This window comes from Salmo salar, chromosome ssa07 (assembly GCF_905237065.1).
Source record: "Salmo salar chromosome ssa07, Ssal_v3.1, whole genome shotgun sequence".
Taxonomy (NCBI): domain Eukaryota; kingdom Metazoa; phylum Chordata; class Actinopteri; order Salmoniformes; family Salmonidae; genus Salmo; species Salmo salar.
This window is the reverse complement of record NC_059448.1, coordinates 31230067-31253227: the sequence shown is the minus strand read 5'-3', so window position 1 is coordinate 31253227 and position 23161 is coordinate 31230067. Positions and strand designations below refer to the sequence as shown.

At 43.8% G+C, this 23161-nt stretch overlaps 1 protein-coding gene across 2 annotated transcripts in view; it reads left to right on the top strand.

Annotated features, from left to right (window-relative positions):
- The window catches only part of si:dkey-183c6.8 (protein O-GlcNAcase), a 50815-nt gene that overhangs the window by 1878 nt on the left and 25776 nt on the right, over nucleotides 1–23161 (top strand). The window contains exons 2-8 of one of the 2 annotated variants that reach the window (XM_045721869.1): nucleotides 7644–7695; nucleotides 8211–8308; nucleotides 8613–8668; nucleotides 8760–8931; nucleotides 15220–15318; nucleotides 21566–21680; nucleotides 21833–21987. In XM_045721869.1, coding sequence (XP_045577825.1) covers nucleotides 7644–7695; nucleotides 8211–8308; nucleotides 8613–8668; nucleotides 8760–8931; nucleotides 15220–15318; nucleotides 21566–21680; nucleotides 21833–21987 — 747 coding nt within the window. Of the gene's footprint in view, nucleotides 1–7643; nucleotides 7696–8210; nucleotides 8309–8537; nucleotides 8669–8759; nucleotides 8932–15219; nucleotides 15319–21565; nucleotides 21681–21832; nucleotides 21988–23161 lie in introns of both variants that reach the window. The other variant, XM_045721868.1, reaches the window with a different exon arrangement.

The following is a 23161-nucleotide window of genomic DNA, read 5'->3' as shown; positions in this document are numbered from 1 at the left end:
GCAACAGTTTGGGCCGCTTGGCTCGTTGCGAACTAATTTGCCATAGTTCTATGTAATTATGACATAACATTGAAGGTTGTGAAATGTAACAGGAATATTTAGACTTTGGGATGCCACCCGTTAGATAAAATACGGAACGGTTCCGTATTTCACTGAAAGAAAAAACTTTTGTTTTCGAGATGATAGTTTCCGGATTCAACCATATTAATTACCTAAGGCTCGTATTTGTGTGTTTATTATAATTAAGTGTATGATTTGATAGAGCAGTCTGACTGAGCGGTGGTAGGCACCAGCAGGCTCGTAAGCATTCATTCAAACAGCACTTTCATGCGTTTTGCCAGCAGCTCTTTGCAATGCTTCAAGTATTGCACTGTTTATGACTTCAAGCCTATCAACTCCCAAGATTAGGCTGGTGTAACCGATGTGAAATGGCTAGCTAGTTAGCGGGGTGCGCGCTAATAGCGTTTCAAACGTCACTCGCTCTGAGACTTGAAGTAGTTGTTCCCCTTGCTCTGCATGGGTAACACTGCTTCGAGGGTGGCTGTTGTCGATGTGTTCCTGGTTCGAGCCCAGGTAGGAGCGAGGAGAGGGACGGAAGCTATACTGTTACACTGGCAATACTAAAGTACCTATAAGAACATCCAATAGTCAAAGGTATATGAAATACAAATCGTATAGAGAAATAGTCCTATAATAACTACAACCTAAAACTTCTTACCTGGGAATATTGAAGACTCATGTTAAGAGGAACCACCAGCTTTCATATGTTCTCATGTTCTGAGCAAGGCACTTAAACATTAGCTTTCTTACATGGCACATATTGCACTTTTACTTTCTTCTCCAACACTTGGAGAAGCACCAAATGTTTCATTATTTATTTGAGGCTAAATAGATTTTATTGATGTATTATATTAAGTTAAAATAAGTGTTTATTCAGTATTGTTGTAATTTTCATTATCACAAATAAATAAAAAAAATCGGCCGATTAATCGGTAGTGTCTTTTTTTGGTCCTCCAATAATTGGTATCGGCGTTGAAAAATCATAATCGGCCGACCTCTAGTCTAGAGTGTCTCACCCTTTTGAAGAGGGGGATGACCGCGGCAGATTTCCAATCTTTGGGGATCTCAGACGATTCGAAAGTGAGGTTGAACAGGCTAGTAATAGGGGTTGCAACAATTTGGGCAGATCATTTTAGTAAGAGAGGGTCCAGATTGTCTAGCCCGGCTGATTTGTAGGGGTCCAGATTTTGCAGCTCTTTCAGAACATCAGCCATCTGGATTTTGGTGAAGGAGAAATGGGGGAGGCTTGGGCAACTTGCTGTGGGGGGTACAGGGCTGTTGACTGTGGTAGGGGTAGCCAGGTGGAAAGCATGGCCAGCAGTAGAAAAATGCTTATTGAAATTCTCAATTATCGTGGATTTATCTGTTGTGACAGTGTTTCCTAGCCTCAGTGCAGTGGGCAGCTGGGAGGAGGTGCTCTTATTCTCCATGGACTTTACAATGTCCCAGAACTTTTTAGAGTTTGTGCTACAGGATGCACATTTCTGTTAGGAACGCTAAGGCTAGCTTTTTCAAACTGCCTGTGTATATTGGTTCCTAACTTCCCTGAAAAGTTGCATATCGCGGGGGCTATTCGATGCTAATGCAGTACGCCACAGGATGTTTTTGTGCTGGTCAAGGGCAGTCAGGTCTGGAGTGAACCAAGGGCAATATCTGTTGCTGGTTCTACATTTTTTGAATGGGGCAAGTGTATTTAAGATGGTGAGGAAAGCACTTTTAAAGAACAATCAGGCATCCTCTACTGACGGAATGAGGTCAATATCCTTCCAGGATACCCGGGCCAGGTCGATTAGAAAGGCCTGCTCGCTGAAGGGTTTTAGGGAGCGTTTGACAGTGATGAGGGGTGGTCGTTTGACCGCAGACCTATTACGGACGCAGGCAATGAGGCAGTGATCGCTGAGATCCTGGTTGAAGACAGCAGAGGTGTATTTGGAGGGCAGGCTGGTATCTATGAGGGTGCCCGTGTTTACGGATTTGGGGTTGTACCTGGTAGGTTCATTGATAATTTGTGTGAGATTGAGGGCATCAAGCTTAGATTGTAGGATGGCCGGGGTGTTAAGCATGTCCCAGTTAAGGTCACCTAACAGCACGAGCTCTGAAGATAGATGGGGGGCAATCAATGCACATATGGTGTACAGGGAGGGCACAGCTGGGGGCAGAAGGTGGTCTATAGCAAGTGGCAACGGTGAGAGACTTGTTTCTGGAAAGGTGGATTTTTAAAAGTAGAAGCTCATTGTTTGGGCACAGACCTGGATAGTAAGACAGAACTCTGCAGGCTATCTCTGCGGAAGATTGCAACTCCGCCCCCTTTGGCAGTTCTATCTTGTCGGAAAATGTTATAGTTAACGATGGAAATTTCAGGGGTTTTGGTGGCCATCCTAAGCCAGGATTCAGACAAGGCTAGGACATCCGGGTTGGCAGAGTGTGCTAAAGCAGTGAATAAAACAAACTTAGGGACGAGGCTTCTAATGTTAACATGCATGGAACCAAGGCTTTTACGGTTACAGAAGTCAACAAATGAGAGCGCCTGGGGAATGGGAGTGGAGCTAGGCACTGCAAGGCCTGGATTAACATCTACATCACCAGAGGAGGAGTAGGATAAGGGTACGGCTAAAGGCTATAAGAACTGGTCTTCTGGCACGTTCGGAGCAGAGAGTATACGTTTCTGGGTGGGGTAGAATAGATTCAAGGCATAATGTACAGAAAGGTATGGTAGGATGTGAATACAGCGGAGGTAAACCTAGGCATTGAGTGATGATGAGAGAGGTATTGTCTCTAGAGACACCATTTAAACCAGTCGAGGTCACCGCATGTGTGGGAGGTGGAACAAAAGGGTTAGCTAAGGCATATTGAGCAGGGCTGGAGGCTCTACAGTGAAATAAGACAATAATCACTAACCAAAACAGCAATGTACAAGGCATATTGACATTAGGGAGAGGCATGCGTAGCCAAGTGATCGTAGGGTCCAGTGAGTAGCTAGGCGAGCTGGAGGCACGGCGATTCGGACAGCTAGCGTGCCGGGGCTAGCAGAAGGGCCTTAGAGGGACGTTGCGACGGAAGAAGTCTGTTGTAGCCCCCTTGTGGGGTTACGTCGGCAGACCAGTTGTGATGGATCAGCAGGGCTCCGTGTAGTAAAAGGGTCCAGGCCAATTGGCAAAATAGGTATAGTAGCCCAAGAAATTGGCTGATGGACCTCTTCAGCTAACATTCCGATATGCTCTAGACAGTTAGTGGGCCGCGGCTAGCAGATGGGCATTCAGGGGACATCGCGAGGGAGGAGCCTATTGAAAAAAACCCTCGGGCGGATTACGTCGGTAGTCCAGTCGTGATGAATCGGCGGGGCTCCATTTCGGCAGTAAAAGGGGTCCAGGCTAATTGTGAAAATAGGGATTGTGACCCAAGGAGTGGCTGATGGACTGCTTCAGCTAGCCGGGAGATGGGTCTAGCATAGGCTAGCTCCAGGCTAATTGGTGCTTGCTTCGGAAGAGAGACGCTAGCCAGGAGTAGCCACTCGGATAGCAGCTAGCTAGCTGCGATGATCGAGGTGGAAAGGTTCAGAGCTTGCGGTAGGAATACGGAGATATGGAGAAGAAGTCCGATGGGTTGAATCGCACTGTGCAGACTGGCAGGAGTTGTTCGGGCTAAAGGTTAGCTGATGACCACTAGCAGTGGCTAGCTGACTACTAGCTAGTAGCTAGTTAGCTGGCTAGCTTCTTTTGGGGGTTCCGGTTCTAAAGTAAAGAAAATAGCAGATCCATATCACATTGGGTGAGGCGGGTTGCAGGAGAGTATGTTGAAGTTGAGGTTAAGAAAAAAATATATATGCGAAGAAAAAATATATATACACGGGACACGACAAGACAAAGACGCCTGACTGCTATGCCATCTTGGATTTTGCTTAGTCTAATACAGTGATAACTAAAATATACCAAAAACAATTTAGTCAATGTAAGCTAAATATGATGTGGCTGTCCATGGTTCTGATTTCTGTGTGCGTGCAAGTAGAAAAACATGTTGACTCACCCTACTTGTAGGGAAACACCAATGCCATCCTCCGCTCTTTCATTTTGACGAAACGGTCTATCACTCTGTCTTACAGTACAAGCTTACATTACATTTTGTACATCTGGCTAAAATGCTCGCTAAGCTAACTTCCATTCATGGGCAACATTAGCTAGTTACCATTGGCCTTCTACATATAGCTACATATTGAACGTCCATCCTCTCAGGCCAGCAGCACAACAATGTATGAATTTAATGGTTGGATGAGAATCGCCATTATAACCATTGGCCAGTACGGATAAGTCCAAGTCCAAATCCCTATATCCGTCCATGGCTAATTTAGGAAAGGGCTAATTTTAGCTAGCTGGCTAGCTAGCCACCGGAAGACAACAACACAATGAGATGCAACAATTGAAGTTTTTCTGTCAATGACGTATGCGCTCAATGGGATTTGATAGGAGTGACGCCAAATCCAAGCTGGCTTCCCTTGACACTATTTTGTGGGGCACCAGGACCATTCACAGTTGAGCTCAACGCTGATTGGCAAAAAAATTATAATAAATTGTCAAGGGAGGCCAGATGCTCGCTAGCTTCCCTTCAATACAACGGGCGGTAACATACTCGTAAAGGACCAGACAGCTTCAGATAGATGGCCTACACGTAGAGAGACAGAGGGGCTCTGTTTCGCTCGCTTGGATGCTTTCTCCTGTGAGATACATTCAGCCTTTTGCAAATTTTATGAAAATTCTGAAACAAAGAGACGGAAGTTACGTTTAAAAAAAATCTTCTTGGTAACTTTTTGGGGGAAGCCTGGCTTCCCTTGGCATCCATGCATACACGCCACTGCTACTGACCCACTTACCTTAATACACACAAGCATGCACTCAGTCTTAAAGGTGCTGCATTGTCAATCTGCCATCTGCATTGTCCTTGCAGCATTTACTGTGATATGGCCTCTGCAGAAGTCAGGGCATTCCTACTTCTTGCGCTTCGTAGAGCAGCGCATAGCTGTTGTGAAGAAACTTGTCAAGAAAGTGAGTTTGTGTTTATACAGGACTTTCCGCCCTCACCTACCTTCAACCAATCATGTTAATGCTGAGCTATACGGTGCCCTCAGCATTGTTACAATATTTGAGAGGCGCACAGCAATGCGTTACTGAGCTCAATTTGGCCACTGCATGCCTCCGGAGGCTCCGCAATTGCGTCACACCATCCATATGGCGCCTCCGACCACAATTTTGGATCAAGCATAAATTGGCTCTTATAATCACACTACCCAGCTAGCACATTTGGTTCTTTTGAAGTTATGGAAAGGTATGTTTTTGGTTTCACATTGGTTGTGAGAACGAAGTCATACGTTTCCTGACCGGTAAAACGTAACTTTTTTTTAAACGTTACGAGAACAGAAGTGAACATTTTGTCTGTTCTGGAAACGTTTATTTTTAGGTTGCAGGGAGGTTCTGTGATCGTTTTACTCCGGTTCCTTAAGTTTTCCTGGGAGGTTTTATTAGCGCTCTGAGAACGGAAATTCTAGGTTATTTTTAATAACTTTCTTAACTTTAACTGAATGTTTCGGTAAGACTTTTAGCATGTTACTAACTTTTTTTAAACTCCAAGCACAGATGGGAAACATTCATTCGAACACATCTTTTTTATTTTGACACAGCATCAGTGAGATTCGAGCCCCTGATCTTCTGTTCACTATCCATGGAATTAGTCCACTGCGCCACCAGGTTTTCATGCATACAAAGCTGTTCATTTTTGTCTATTCACAGACCCCATTTCAAAGAAACAAGCACTCATTAAGATCAGGTATGGCTAATTAGTGGGCGTGGCAATCACACATGAACACACGTATGGCCTAAACTCACCATAGGCGAGCATGCAAGTGATTTTATTTTAGAATACATTGTTTTGAATTATAATGACCCAACCGAAGCTGGGCGGCGGGTTGTCCGCTTTGACCTATCGTTCAATTAGAACATGTCTCTATTTTTGCATTTTACTGCTGGCGCTGTAGTCACACAAAATAATCTAAATGTTGTCATAATTTTTTTATTTCTAGCTCATCTGAATTGGAAGAGGTAGCTAAGGGTTGAGGTTTTACATGCATGCTAAATTGGACTAATTCATCCACTTATGGAAACACAACATCGCTATCAGCAAAAATGATTGGAGATATGCACTATCCTTCTAGCAAAAAGTTACTGAAAATGAAAAACTCACAAGAAGTGGGCGGGCGGAGCAAGCAAAGTGAGGCAAGTGGAAAGGACCACCTGGCTGGTCCTTTCCACCTGCCTCGCTCTGCTTGCTCCGCCTGCCCGCTTCTTGTGAGTTTTTCATTTTAACAAGACAGAGGATAGACAGAGTTTTGTTGACGCTGAGAACGGAATGTATACGTTGTCAAATCACAGTCTTAGAACGTTCATGGAAAGTTTTCTTCATGTTATTAGAATGTAATTTAGAGCTTATTGATGTAATGTGTACAATTCGTTTTGTTTTTTTATTCACAGAATATTAAAGAGAACCATACATCGATCAAGTCACACATTTTTTTTTTGGAACGTTCCCAGAATGTAATAAAAATGTGACATTAAATAAGAACCACATGGGAACTTGTGGAAGTACTGAAATTCCCACAGAAGAATGTTGTTTCTTAATGTTCTCTGAACAATTTGAGAACATTCCCAATGTCAATCTAGTTGGAGAATGTTCTTAGAACATTACCAAAATAGAAATTAAATGTAACCATGTTTGAACTTTTAGGAAACGTTCTGTTAAAGTAATGAGGTACCAAGAAAATGAAGTTATTTGTTAAAGGGCAACTTCAGGCATGAAAAACTGTCAAACTCCACCTCTTTCTCAATTCTGAAACAGAAATGGGTGTGCCTTTGGTGGTTTATGTGATGACGATAAGTTACTCCCACTTGCCAGAAAAGGCAACTGTATTAGTTGACACCGAAGGTTCTCAGAATGTTGTGTGCTAGCTGGCTTTGGACAATGGAGATGCTCCCATTTCTATATGAAGAATTGTATGGCATGCTCTGTGCTGTATTTGCAGATGAGGGGTTGCCTCATAGGCAGGAATTTGTTATTGTGCTGGAACTGGCTTGAACGCTGTGTTCACCATTCCATTTCACTTCACCAGTCTGGCATTCCTCCTCATTGAAACGGTCTGTAATGAGGGACACTATTCAAAACTAACTTATCTGCGATCGGATCACCTTTAACCAATCACAGGATAAACAACCTAATTCAAAGCACAGTGATTGGCCATGTGAGATTTTGTCCTAAGCCCATTGTTTCTGAGGATGCTGATTGGACTGGTCATTTTCTAACTTATTCCAAACGCCCATCTATTGGAGAAAGGCCAGACTGATACGTCAAGTGAAATAGAATGGTGAATGCAGCGATCAGGCTGGTTCCACCAGGGTAAGAATCTATATGGCCGCTTCACCAATGCGTGTCCGTGAACAAATACTGTGCAAGTACTAACATGAATATAGGCCTGAATGGCAGCACTGCTTAATTGTACACTAGCATTAATTTCTCTCTCTTTCGTGTGCTTGTCTGTGTCTCAGGGTTCTATGGGAGGCCCTGGTCTATGGAGCAGAGGAAGGTCCTTTTCCAGTGGTGAGTACTTGGTAACAAACAGAAAGGTAATATACAGATGTAGGATCTTAATTTGATCACCCTGTTGCAGGAGAACTTTCCTGCAATGCATGACATTTTAAATGTGCTGTGTACTAGAGGTTTAAAAAGGCTTCTGAAGATTGTAATGTCTTTTATCAACCTATACAAAAATGTCAATTTAAATTTTATCCACATAATTAACATTTCCGGTTGCTGCAGGATTATTTTCCTTCTGTAGCAAACTGGCTCAAAGTAAGATCCTAAATCTGTATGGTTGACATAGGAGGACATGGAGAGGGATAAGGAGGGAGTGAGTATGATCCGCAGTTGAAACAAAAACAAAGCGGTGGTTGACTTTGTTTTGGTAAAAAGCTGAGGGATGGGCCTGGAGAAATGTATCAACTCTCAAATGTATAGACCGAGCTATTGGTGCAAGGACTTGACTGTCCATGATATCAAAATGATTTCCAGAAACTGACACTGGATGAATAACTCTCTCCCTTTCTCTCTGTTAGGATGCAGAGGTGGGAGTTGAACACCTATCTGTACGGTCCTAAAGATGATCTGAAACACAGACTACTCTGGAGAGAGGTCTATTCCCCTGAAGAGGAGGGTAAGGGATCTCCCCATCCCTCACTCATCCATCTCTTCATCCCTTCATTTATTTGTTTACATCTCTTTTTTAGTCTATCTTCCCACCCCTCGATCTCCCCATACCCTCATCTTACCTTCTCTCCTCACTCTGTACTTTTTCCCCCATCTCTCACTTTTGCTTTAAACTAAATGTATCTCTCCTGGTGCTGTCCTGGTTCTCTCCACTCCTCCTCGCTCCTCTCTTGCAGGTCAGTTGCGTACTTTGATAGTAGAGTCAGAGAAGAGAGGTCTGAGGTTTGTGTACTCTCTCTCTCCTGGTCAAGACATTGTCTTCTCTTCTTCCTGCGACCTCTCCCTGCTTAAACGCAAGCTACGACAGGTACATACACGCACCTACACATACTTGCATGCGCACACAGGCATGCGCACGCATACCTACACCCCTGCCTTACTATCTCTCCTCTCTGTAGGTGTCAAAGTTGGGTTGCCAGGCATTTGCGATCCTTTTTGATGACATAGATCACTCCCTGTGTCAGGCTGACAGTCAAGCCTTCTCCTCATTCGCTCACGCCCAGGTTTCAGTTGCCAATGAGATCTACCGATTCCTGGGAGAGCCGCCCGTCTTCCTGTTCTGTCCAACAGGTGAGTAGTTGAGATGTGTGTAGTATCCACACACACCACACACACACACACACACACACACACACACACACACACACACACACACACACACACACACACACACACACACACACACACAAACACAAACAACAAAAAAGTTCCAAAGGAATAGAGACATTGCAAATGTCATATTATGGCCATATACAGTTTTGTAATGATGTGCAAAAAGTACACCCCTGATAACATGTAAACACAGTTAAAAACTTCTTGTGGGACGGTAGCGTATCCAAGTTTATAATTTTAAAAGGCTAATTGATCATTAGAAAACACTTTTGCAATTATGTTAGCACAGCTGAAAACTGTTGTCCTGATTAAAGAAGCAATAGAACTGGCCTTTAGACTAGTTGAGTATCTGGAGCATCAGCATTTGTGGGTTCGATTACAGGCTCAAAATGGGCAGAAACAAAGAACTTTCTTCTGAAACTCATCAGTCTATTCTTGTTCTGAGAAATGAAGGCTATTCCATGCGAGAAATTGCCAAGAAACTGAAGATCTGGTACAACGCAGTGTACTACTCCCTTCACAGAACGGCGCAAACTGGCTCTAACCAGAATAGAAAGAGGAGTGGGAGGCCCCGGTGCACAACTGACCCGCAAAACACCAGTCTCAACGTCAACAGTGAAGAGGCGACTCCGGGATGCTGGCCTTCTTGACAGAGTTCCTCTGTCCAGTGTCTGTGTTCTTTTGCCCATCTTAATCTTTTCTTTTTATTGGCCAGTCCGAGATATGGCTTTTTCTTTGCAACTCTGCATAGAAGGCCCGCATCTGTCGCCTCTTTACTGTTGACGTTGAGACTGGTGTTTTGCGGGTACTATTTAATGAAGCTGCCAGTTGAGGACTTGTGAGGCGTCTGTTTCTCAAACTAGACACTCTAATGTACTTGTCCTCTTGCTCAGTTGTGCACCGGGGCCTCCCACTCCTCTTTCTATTCTGGTTAGAGCCCGTTTGCGCTGTTCTGTGAAGGGTGTAGTACACAGCGTTGTACGAGATGTTCAGCCAATAAGAATGTTGTGATTGACAGAGTCGAAAGCCTTAGCCAGGTCGATGAATACGGCTGCACAGTAATGTCTCTTATCGATCGCGGTTATGAAATCGTTTAGGACCTTGAGCGTGGCTGAGGTGCACCCACGACCAGCTCTGAAACCAGATTGCATAGCGGAGAAGGTACGGTGGGATTCGAAATGGTCGGTAATATGTTTGTTAACTTGGCTTTCGAAGACCTTAGAAAGGCAGGATAGGATAGATCTAGGTCTGTAGCAGTTTGGGTCTAGAGTGTCTCTCCTTTGAAGAGGGGGATGACCGCGGCAGCTTTCCAATCTTTGGGAATCTCAGACGATACGAAAGAGAGGTTGAACAGGCTAGTAATAGGGGTTGCAACAACTTCAGCAGATCATTTTAGAAAGAGAGGTTCCAGATTGTCTAGCCTGGCTGATTTGTAGGAGTCCAGATTTTGCAGCTCTTTCAGAACATCAGCTATCTGGATTTGGGTCAAGGAGAAATGGGGGAGGCTTGGGCGAGTTGCTGTGGGGGGTGGAGGGCTGTTGATCGGGGTAGGGGTAGCCAGGTGGAAAGCATGGCCAGCCGTAGAAAAATGCTTATTGAAATTCTCAATTATCGTGGATTTATCGGTGGTGACAGTGTATCCTAGCCTCAGTGCAGTGGGCAGCTGGGAGGAGGTGCTCTTATTCTCCATGGACTTTACAGTGTCCCAGAGCTTTTTTGAGTGTGTGCTACAGGATGCAAATTTCTGCTTGAAAAAGTTGCCTTAGCTTTCCTAACTGCCTGTGTATATTTGTTCCTAACTTCCCTGAAAAGTTGCATATCACGGGGGATATTCGATGCTAATGCAGTACACCACAGGATGTTTTTGTGCTGGTCAAGGGCAGTCAGGTCTGGAGTGAACCAAGGGCAATATCTGTTCCTGGTTCTACATTTTTTGAATGACCAGTTTACAGAGGAGTATAGAGTGCAGTGATGTGTCCTATATGGAGCATTGGTGGCAAATCGGATGGCTGAATGGTAAAGAACATCTAGCCGCTCGAGAGCACCCTTACCTGTCACTCTATAAATTACGTCTCCATAATCTAGCATGGGTAGGATGCTCATCTGAATCATGGTTAGTTTGGCAGCTGAGGTGAAGGAGGAGCTATTACGATAGAGGAAACCAAGTCTAGATTTAACTTTAGCCTGCAGCTTTGATATGTGCTGAGAGAAGGACAGTGTACCGTCTAGACATACTCCCAAGTACTTGTATGAGGTGGGGAGAGGGGCATTCTTCTACCAAACCACGTGACCTTTGTTTTGGAGGTGTTCAGAACAAGGTTAAGAGTAGAGAAAGCTTGTTGGACACTAAGAAAGCTTCGTTGTAGAGCATTTCACACAAAATCCGGGGAGGGGCCAGCTGAGTATAAGACTGTATCATCTGCATATAAATGGATGAGAGGGCTTCCTACTGCCAGAGCTATGTTGTTGATGTAAATTGAGAAGCGAGTGGGCCTAGGATCGAGCCTTCATGTTCTCCCTTGGTGACAGGCAGTGGCTGAGACAGCAGAGTTTCTGACTTTATACACTGCACCCTTTGAGAGAGGTTGTTAGCAAACCATGCCAAAGACCCCTCAAAGACACCAATACTACTTAGCCGGGCCCACAAGAATTGAATGGTCTACCGTATCAAAAGTTTTGGCCAAGTCAATAAAAATAGCAGCACAACATTGCTTAGAATCAAGGGCAATGGTGACATCATTGAGGACCTTTTAAGGTTGCAGTGACACATCATAACCTGAACGGAAACCAGATTGCATATCAGAGGGAATACTATAGACATCAAGAAAGCCAGTCAGTTGATTATTGACAAGTTTTTTTTCAACACATTTGATGAACAGGGCAAAATAGAAATAGGCCTATAACAGTTAGGATCAGCTTGACCTCCCCCTTTTAAATAAAAGACAAACCGTGTCTGCCTTCCAAGCAATGGGAACCTCCCCAGAAAGGAGAGACAGGTTAAAAAGGTCGGAGATAGGCTTTGGCGATGATAGGGGCAGCAACCTTAAAGAAGAAAGGGTCTAAACCAACTGGCCCAGATATTTTTTTTAGGGTCAATTTTCAGGAGCTCCTTTAGCACCTCAGACTCAGTGACTGCCTGCAGGGAGAAACTTTGCAGGGGAAAAAGAGGGAGACGCATCAGGGATAGTTGCATTAGAAGGGGTGGGAGATGAGGAAATGTTGGACGGGCAAGGAGGCATTGCTGAGTCAAATAGGAATCCTGACTTAAAGAAGTGGTGATTAAAAAGCTCAGCCATGTGCTTCTTGTCAGTAACAACCACATCATCAACTTTAAGGGACATGGGCAGCTGTGAGGAGGAGGATTTATTTTCCAGGTCTTTAACCGTTTTCCAGAACTTCTTGGGATTAGACCCACAGAGAGAGAACTGCTCCTTAAAGTAACTAACTTTTGCACTTATTTCTCATTTGTCTGAATGAGAGCCAGTCAGCCTGAGTGCCGAGCCTTTCGCCAAATGCAATTCTTGAGGTGGAGTAACTCTGATCACAGTCAAACCAGGGGCTGAACCTGTTTTTAATTCTCATTTTCTTTATGGGTCGTGTTTGTTAACAATACCACGGAAAATATCAAAAAAGAAGGTCCAAGCATCTACGACAGAGCACTGAGGCTAGGAATCAAGCTGATTCGCTACCATTTTACAGAGGCCAGTTCATGAAGGAAGGCATAGTTTTTTAGCAAGCGTCTATGACAAATCAGGACTGGGCGTTTCACTGAGCAGCCATTACGAACACAGGCTGTAAAACAGTGATCACTAAGGTCATTACAGAAAACACCAGACTGATACCTATCAGGATTATTTTTGAGGATAACATCGAGGAGAGTAGCCTTTTCTGGGAGTTTGGAGTCATACCTTGTGGGATTGGTAATAATCTGAGAAAGATTTAGGGAGTCCCATTGCTTTAGGACTTGGTCAGGTGGTTTAAGCATGTCCCAGTTTAGGTCACCTAGCAGGACAAATTCAGATTTAGTGTAAGGGGCCAGGAGAGAGCTTAGGGCAGGCCGGTGCTGATGGAGGATGATAGCACCCAGCAACAGTCAACAAAGATCTATTTGAAAGTTTAACGCTTAAAACCAGCAAATCAAATTGTTTGGGACAGACTTGGTGGAGACAACTGCGCACTGAAGGTGATCCTTGGAAGATCTGTCGTGCTGAAAAGAAATATTTTCACCAGAAAGGCTAACATCAGTATTCCAAACACTCTTTCTTAACCACGTCTCAGTAATGACCAACACATCTGGATTGGAGCTGTGAACCCACACTTTCAATTGATCCATTTTAGGTAATAAGCTTCTAGTGTAAACGTGCAGAAAGCCCAGTCTTTTACGAGAGAAGAAATCAGTGAAGCAGATATCAGAGCACAAGTCAGAATTGGGGCTAGCAACAGTAGATGTACATGCACATTTCCAGATATTATCAACAGTAATACAATCATGGTATAGGACAAGGACGGCTCTGCAGTGCTGATTTATGGCATCTGAAATGTGCATTAGATGGCAACAAGATCATATTGTACAGCAATTTCATCAGGTAATATGAATACAAAGCCAGCGAGAGGTGGATAGAATTGGATGGGAGGCCGAAAGTCTGTGTCACCAATAGAGAGTTGCAAGTTTGGGAACAAACAGTCTGTCCCACGGTTGGGTAAAGAAAGTTTGTTGTCAACAAAGCATGCAGGAGTCATGAGGCATTTCTGGAGGCAGATTTCTTATAGAAAATGCCAGTGGATGGTCTTTGAACAGCAGGAGGGGGCTTCAAAGACTCCTGCCAGTTGTTGGGCCCAAAGCCCTCAACACCTCTCACTTCAAACCTCAGTGCTAATTGAAGTTATATCTGGTCTGTCCTAGCAAGCCTGGCAGCCTTAACTCAGCATTCAGTCCCCACAAAGTAAAATATATAATTGTAATGTACTTTTATTTAAATTGTATTTTTCTTCTTGGCTTTCAAAATAGCATCAGACCAAACATTACTCACTCAGTTCCAGGTTGGATGGTGTCCTCAGGTCTCTGCTGTTTGTTTGCTAGAACACCCTCCGTATAGCTTGGAAAAAGGAAACCTTGGAGCAGTAATCCCTCTGGGTAATTTTGGCAAAAATTAGGTTGTAGGTTTGGGGTTTTGATCTGGAGCAAAGGCCATGCTGTGGAGGGTAGCATCCTGCATATGTTCCTGCCTAAAAATCCAAGTTTATCTAACTCCAAATCTCTTTGTATTCCTTCTCGCATCTATGGGCTTTTCTCCTCTCACCTTTTCCCTTCACTTTTAGACTTCAATGCACAACTCATTAGCTGTATGTGACCAGACGAAAAAACCTTTCCAAGCCAAACCATATCATAACCGCTACACACAGCCTACATCATTGTCACCACATTAGCTGAAGTAACATCATAGTCAACATAGCTAATAGAACTAACACGTTAGTAAACCCGCTATAATCATGCAGTAACGTTAGTGTACAGTCACTAAGCAGTTTAGCACTTACACCGGTGGGCCCCGTGGCAATAAGTTAGTAAAACCAAAAGGTTACCTTGACTTGGAAGAGTTCCAGTGTTGTGTTGGATAGTCATAGCCAGCTAGCTAATATAGCATGCCTCTGTTTGATCAGGGTGTTTGAGTAGGCTAAACTAGCTTGCTGCATTTGCTAGCTAAGTAAGTGAAACTGAAAGTGAAAAAAAATGACTCTCTTGCTTTTCCTTCATTTTGAAAGAAATTATTCTTTCAGTACTAGATTCATTCTCTGAACCTTTGATTGGATGGACAACATGTCAGTTCATGCTGCAAGAGCTCTGATAGGTTGGAGGACGTCCTCTGGAAGTTATCATAATTACTATGTAAGTCTATGAGAATCATGAGCCTCCTCGATTTTGTATTGAAGTCAATGTACCCAGAGGAGGATACACCATGGTGCTTCCCTACAGAGTGCTGTCGAGGCTACTGTAGACCTTCATTGCAAAACATAGTGTTTTAATCAATTATTTGCTGACCTGAATATATTAAGTATAGTTTTATCTAAAAAGGATGTTTTACAATTTAAAACATTCTGAAAATCAATGAGGAGGATGGTCCTCCTCTGAGTCTCCACTGCTTCTCTTCTAATTAAGTAATTGCATACTGATATTATGTTACTCTCCTCTTTCCATCTCTCCTTCACTCACCCTCCCTCCTCCCTTTCTCTCTCCACTCCTCTCTCAAGAGTACTGTGGATCTCTATGTTCTCCCAGTGTATCTAAGTCTCCATATTTGATGACTGTTGGAGAGGACCTGCTGCCTAACATCTCTATCATATGGACCGGTGAGACACAGACAGGCTTTCTATTCTTTAGATGTATTTTTTTTTTCTTCTATTCTGTAAATTACAATGATATGGCATGATAATTCTCAATCTCCCTCTTTCTCTCTCCCACTACCTTCCCTCTCTCGCTCTCCCTCCCTCTATGGTCAGATGACATGAAAATTGGGCTTTGGCCATGCACACCAGTGGTGGGTTTGGCGTTGAAAAACAGAAGCATATGCAGAAAAGTACCTCATACCTATGGTAAAATATGGTGGTGGATCATTGATGTTATGGGGCTATTTTGCTTCCACTGGTCCTGGGGCGCTTGTTAAGGTCAACGGTGTCATTAACTTTACCAAGTAGCAGGACATTTTAGCCAGAAAACCTGGTTTCCTCTGCAATGTGGCTGGCACTTGGCTGCAGTTGGATCTTCCAGCAAGACAATAACCCCAAGCATTCATCAAAATCCGCAAAGAAATTGTTAATTGACCACTCAGTCTCCAGACATGAACCCCATTGAAAACCTGTGTTTTGAATTGCATAAGAGCAGACAAAGGATATCAAGGATCTGGAAATATTCTGTATGGAGGAATAGTCTAAGATCCCTCACAACGTGCTCTACACATTTTACAAAAAGCCACAGGATCAGTGGAAGCAAAAAGGCCGTATAACATAAAATATCCTCCACCATATTTTACAGTAAAAATGGGCTTCCTCTCTTCTTATGCACCTTATTTCAACACTAAACCCACCTCTGGTGTGCGTGGCCAAAGAGCTCTATATTCATGTAATCTGACCATAGCACCGGTTAAAATCCATGTGCCAATGCCATTTAGCAAACCAGTCGTGGGCAGGAAATAATCTTTATGGAGGAATGATCTAAAGGATCAGACACACCAAGGATACTGAATGCCGAGAGGTACTTAGATGTAGTCTTGTCACGATACCAGAATTTAGACTTGGATACCAATACCAGGATTAGTATCGTGATTCTCGTTACCATAACGATACTCAATACCAAAATGATACCAAAACGGTACCACTGCAAGAAGACACATTAACCAAAGTCATAGAATGGCACTTGATCCAAACAGAAACTCAGCTATGGCTCTGTTCAATTGTTGGGCAGCTAATGAGTTCATTATCATTACATTTGACATTTTTTACATCAACATTTTTCAGAGACAGCCATGTATGCATTAATGAATCAATTATACAATCAGACTTTTTTTTTTACCAATCTAACAATATAACAACATAATGGTAATCATTTATGATTTTTTTTAAATAAAAGCCTTTAGTGAACTAACACTCGCACTTGAATCTTTTCCTTCTTGTTAGCTCTGACTTTGCTGATAGCTACCTTATTGAGGAACAATTTACTTACTATGACTGTGGTAGGTGGTTGTCTCACCTAGCTGTCTTCAGATGAATGCACTAACTGGAAGTCGCTCTAGATAAGTGTTTGCTATATGACTAAAATGTAATGATAAATCTCTATTGATAAAGTGGGTAAATCAAGATGTAGCCTCAGCCTATTCACATGACTGCACACGAGTGTGTGCATGCATTGAGTTATTGAGCTTGTTTTGGCTGCATAGAAGTAGCTTATTTTATAAAAGTGTGCGCTGTCTCTTTAACGAGGAATGACGTCATTACTGGGTAGTGAATTGATGATGGCTTCAGCTGTAAGCTAGCAGCAAAATCGCGCTGGAGAGGATGGATGATGTTTTACATGCTCCTAACCAACTGTGCTATTTTGAAAAAAAAATTTGCGTTGTTTTTAACTTATTTTGTACATCATGTTGCTGCTACCGTCTCTTATGACCGAAAATAACTTCTGGACATCAGAACAGCGACTACTCACCTCAAACTGGAAGAAGCTTTTTCCTTTAACGAGTCCATGAGTCCGAGTCATCTATATTATTTGTAGCCATCTATTTACCACCACAAACTGATACTGGATCTAAGACTAAACTCAACCAACTCTATAAGGCCACAAGCAAACAAGAAAATACTCATCCAGAAGCGTCACTCCTAGTGGCCGGGGACTTTAATGTAGGCAAACTTAAATCCGTTTTACCTCATTTCTACCAGCATGTCACATGTGCAACCAGAGGAGAAAAACAAACTCTAGACCACCTTACTCCACACACAGAGATCCATACAAAGCTCTCCCCTGCCCTCCATGGCAAATCTGACCATAATGCTATCCTCCTGATTCCTGCTTACAAGCAAAAACTAAAGCAGGAAGTACCAGTGACTCGCTCAATACGGAAGTGGTCAGATGACGCGGATGCTACGCTACAGGACTGTTTTGCTAGCACAGACTGGCATATGTTCCGGGATTCATCCAATGGCATTGAGGAGTATACCACCTCAGTCACCGGCTTCATCATTAAGTGCATTGACATCATCATCCCCGCAGTGACCGTACGTACATATCCCAACCAGAAGCCATGGATTACTCTTTCAAGGAGCAGGACACTAATCCAGACGCTTATAAGAAATTTTGCTATGCCCTCAGACGAACCATCAAACAAACAAAGCATCAATACAGGACTAAGATTGAAATCTACTACACCGGCTCTGACGCTCGTCGGATGTGGCAGGGCTTGAAAACTATTACGGACAACAAAAGAAAACCCAGCCACAGGCTGCCCAGTGACGCAAGGCTACCAGACGAGCTAAATGCCTTTTATGCTCGCTTCGAGGCAAGCACCACTGAAGCATGCACGAGAGCACCAGCTGTTCTAGACGATGCTATATGCTTTCGGTAGCTGATGTGAGCAAGACCTTTAAACAGGTCAACATTCACAAAGCCGTGGGGCCAGACGGATTACCAAGATGTGTACTCAAAGCATGCGCGGACCAACTGGCAAGTGTCTTCACTGTCATTTTCAACCTCTTCCTGACCGAGTCTGTAATACCGACATGTTTCAAGCAGACCACCATAGTCCCTGTGCCCAAGGAAGCGAAGGTAATCTGCCTTAATGATTACCGCCCCGTAGCACTCACATCGGTAGCCATGAAGGGCTTTGAAAGGCTGGTCATGGCTCACATCAACAGTATCCTCCCGGATACCCTAGACCCACTCCAATTCAGCTTTCAACACCATAGTGCCCTCCCAGCTCATCACTAAGTTAAGGACCATGGGACTGAACACCTCCCTCTGCAACAGGATCCTGTAATTTCCGATGTGACGCCCCCAGGTTGTGTGGGTAGGCAACAACACATTCACCACGCTGACCCTCGATACTTAGTCCACTCCTGTACTTCCTGTTCACCCATGACTGCGTGGCCGAGCATGACTCCAACACCATCATTAAGTTTGCCTGATCACCGACTACGATGGACAGCCTATAGGGAGGAGACCTGGCAGTGTGGTGCCAAAAAAACAACCTCACCCTCAACGTCAGCAAGACAAAGGAGCTGATCATGGACTACAGGTAACGGAGGCCCGAGCACGCCCCAATCTACATTGGCGGAGCTGAAGTTGAGCGGGTCGAGAGCTTCAAGATCTTTGGTGTCCACATCACTAAGGATCTATCATGTTCCAAACACACCAACGCAGTTGTGAAGAAGGCATGGCAATTCTTTTTCCCCCTTAGGAGGCAGAAAATATTTGTCATGGGCCCTCATATTCTCAAAGTTCTACAACTGCACAATTGAGAGCATCTTGACTGGATGCTTCACCGCTTGGTATGGCAACCGCTTGGCATCCGACTTCAAGGCGCTACAGAGGGTAGTGCGTACAGTGAGGAGAAAAAAGTATTTGATCCCCTGCTGATTTTGTACATTTGCCCACTGACAAAGAAATGATCAGTCTATAATTTTAATGGTAGGTTTATTTGAACAGTGAGAGACAGAATAACAACAACAAAAAAATCCAGAAGAACGCATGTCAAAAATGTTATAAATATATTTGCATTTTAATGAGGGAAATAAGTATTTCACCCCCTCTCAATCAGAAAGATTTCTGGCTCCCAGGTGTCTTTTATACAGGTAACGAGCTGAGATTAGGAGCACACGCTTAAAGGGAGTGCTCCTAACCGCAGCTTGTTACCTGTATAAAAGACACCTGTCCACAGAAGCAATCAATCAATCAGATTCCAAACTCTCCACCATGGCCAAGACCAAAGAGCTCTCCAAGGATGTCAGGGACAAGATTGTAGCCCTACACAAGGCTGGAATGGGCTACAAGACCATCGCCAAGCAGCTTGGTGAGAAGGTGATAACAGTTGGTGCGATGATTCGCAAATGGAAGAAACACAAAAGAACTGTCAATCTCCCTCGGCCTGGGGCTCCATGCAAGATCTCACCTCGTGGAGTTGCAATGATCATGAGAACGGTGAGGAATCAGCCCAGAACTACACGGGAGGATCTTGACAATGATCTCAAGGCAGCTGGGACCATAGTCACCAAGAAAACAATTGGTAACACTTCGCCGTGAAGGACTGAAACCCTGCAGCGCCCGCAAGGTCCCCCTGCTCAAGAAAGCACATATACATGCCCGTCTGAAGTTTGCCAATGAACATCTGAATGATTCAGAGGACAACTGGGTGAAAGTGTTGTGGTCAGATGAGACCAAAATGGAGCTCTTTGGCATCAACTCAACTCGCCGTGTTTGGAGGAGGAGGAATGCTGCCTATGACCCCAAGACACCATCCCCACCGTCAAACATGGAGGTGGAAACATTATGCTTTGGGTGTTTTTCTGCTAAGGGGACAGGACAACTTCACCGCATCAAAGGGACGATGGACGGGGCCATGTACCGTCAAATCTTGGGTGAGAACCTCCTTCCCTCAGCCAGGGCATAGAAAATGGGTCGTGGATGGGTATTCCAGCATGACAATGACCCAAAACACACAGCCAAGGCAACAAAGGAGTGGTTCAAGAAGAAGCACATTAAGGTCCTTGAGTGGCCTAGCCAGTCTCCAGACCTTAATCCCATAGAAAATCTGGAGGGAGCTGAAGGTTCAAGTTGCCAAACATCAGCCTCGAAACCTTAATGACTTGGAGAAGATCTGCAAGGAGGAGTGGGACAAAATCCCTCCTGAGATGTGTGCAAACCTGGTGGCCAACTACAAAAAAACGTCTGACCTCTGTGATTGCCAACAAGGGTTAGCTAGATGTAAAGACTTGCTCTAGAAAAAATATATGCATTATGTAGCTTTATTGTTTTAGCAATTGTACTGAGCCCTGTCGGTGAGAAAAAACAGGCCAGGCTAATCCATTCCCTCGTTATTTTTCTTCCGTTCCCTTTTTTTTCTCAATATAAAAATGTATTCCCCCAATATAAAAACCATGCTATCAACATAAAAATGTTTTCCCTCAGTTTATTAATTCATTCCCTCGGATCTTCCTTCAAGCACATGTCCTTATCATGGATTGATCACAGTTAAATGAATTCTACTTCAATCTGGGCTTGAAATGGAAAGATTTTCTTCGTTGTTTGAATATGTTACTGAGAGAAATGTATTTCCAGTTTTAGTGTTTTCATATGCCTCTGAATCATAAGAGCAAATAATGGGTCACGGGCGTGCAAAACCACTCAATTAGGTGCAATGATGCACTTGCATCCCTGCGCTAGGCAGGTATTCTGTCTGGCTCTGCTTCATTATCTTAGCTGTTCTACAGTATATCTATACTTTGGGGGAGTTCATTAACTACCTATCCTTCTGATAAAACGGGTGGGATTACACTGAGAAAAGTGCCCTTTTTTCCACTTTTTGTTCTCACTCCTGTCGGCTCTCTCACGTGGAGGTTTCTGCTCTCTGATCGGCTCGAAGTCAATTTATCCGCCACTGACGAGCATTGCGATTCTGCAAGTAGTAACGACAGGTTCGTCGGTACCAGGTTGGTACGCAGCACAGTACATCTTTTGTTCTAGCAAGAGAAGGAACGGCCTACTGTGCTAAGTACCTATCAGCAGTGAGATTTTTCGGTGTGTCTGTCCTCTTAGATCGCTCACAATGTGTTCTCCAATCTCAAAAACATTTTAGAAAAAGTGCCATTATCCTCGCAAGGTAGGGTATTGAAAACTGTGGTGTCAATACATTTTACCTATCTTTTTTATAAACAATATAACTTTTTATTGTTTACCAATTTTTGGGGGCATACAATATAGCTCAGTATTTGTATTATTTATTTTATCATCTTTTTTGTTAATCTTTATCAAGGGTGCCACTAATTATGGACCTGGCTGTATATATTTAATATATATTATAATATATAAAATGTCATTTTGCTTCTCTCCCCCCAGGTAGTAAGGTAATCTCTAGAGAGCTGAGTGTAGAGGGTCTGTCTGAAGTACAGTCTGTCCTACAGCGCCCTCCTCTGGTGTGGGACAACCTGCACGCAAATGACTACGACTCCAGGTAGGATAAGATGAAATAAGATGAGAAGATAATGTCTTGTATATTTTGTTTATTGTAAGATATTGTCAGCACCATTTCACCACGTGAAATTATTGGTACATGCAAATGTACTTGGTGAATAAGGTTGACTCTTATTATGATTCTGATTCCAGACGTCTCTTCCTGGGTCCCTTCAAGGGTCGCTACCCCCAGCTTGCCACCAAACTCCGGGGCTTGCTGCTTAACCCCAACTGTGAGTTCGAAGCCAACTACATACCCCTGCACACGCTGGGGACTTGGTACCGCACTGGGAGGGAGAAGAAGAAGGGTAAGAAAAGGGGTAAGGGGGGGAGTGGGTGAGGGATGGGGGAGGAAAGAGAGGAGGGGGAAGGAGGGAAAGGGATGATAGTGGGTGAGGGAGAGAGGAGGCAGGGAGGAAGGATCATTTTGGACAGATAAGTGACACACACACACACACACACACACACACACACACACACACACACACCACACTGGGTACACTGACACTATCAGAGCAGCAGACCCTTAGACTAGTGTTATCCACAGTGACAACATCATAGAGGGATTAGGGAGGGGGAGAGAGAGGAAGGAGAGAGATGGATAGTGGGTGAGGGAGGCAGGGAGGAAGGATAGATGCGAGAGAGGAGGAAGGTTGATGTCAACTAAATAGGACAGGTAAGCGGCAGGGTGTTTATAGATTAACACACACACACACACTGGGTCCACTGACACTGTCAGAGCAGTAGACCATTAGACTGATGTTATCCACAGTGACAACATCGTAGAGGGATTAGGGAGGGAAAGGGGGAGGGAAGGAAAGAGGGAGTCATTCAAGAGAGGAAAGAGAAATTAAGCGCAAAAGCATGAGATCAAAAAGACAAGTGAGGGGTGAAGAAAAGAAGACATGAAGTGAGTGAGGTCAGAAAGGAAGGATGGAAGAGCGATGGACAGTAAAGGAGAAAGAGAATGGTTAAAGAGACAATTGAGGGAGGGAGGGAGAGAGAGAGAGAGGGAGTGTGTGAGAGAGATAAAGAGAGGACTGGAGCGTGTGAGTGGGCTGAGAATCAGAACACTCAGTGCCTCCACACCCCTAGGGGTAACCACTTTCACCATGGTTACATAGAGGTTAACCGCTATCACCAGGGTTACGATATGATGTTGGGGTTCAGGCCAGTGTGATACATGATCTGACTGGGACATCATCATGTATACATTTTACTCAAGTTCTGACTGAACTACTTTTCACATACATTTTGACAAACCATGTGTGTCATATCAAATCAAATCAAAATGGTTAGCAGTGTAGCGAAATGCTTGTGATTCTAGTTCCGACAGTGCAGCAATATCTAACAAGTAATCTAACAATTCCACAACAACTACCTAACACACACAAATCTAAGTAAAGGATTTGTGTGTATCATCATATATGGATGAGCAATGACCGAGCAGCATAGGCAAGATGGTATAAAATACAGTGTATA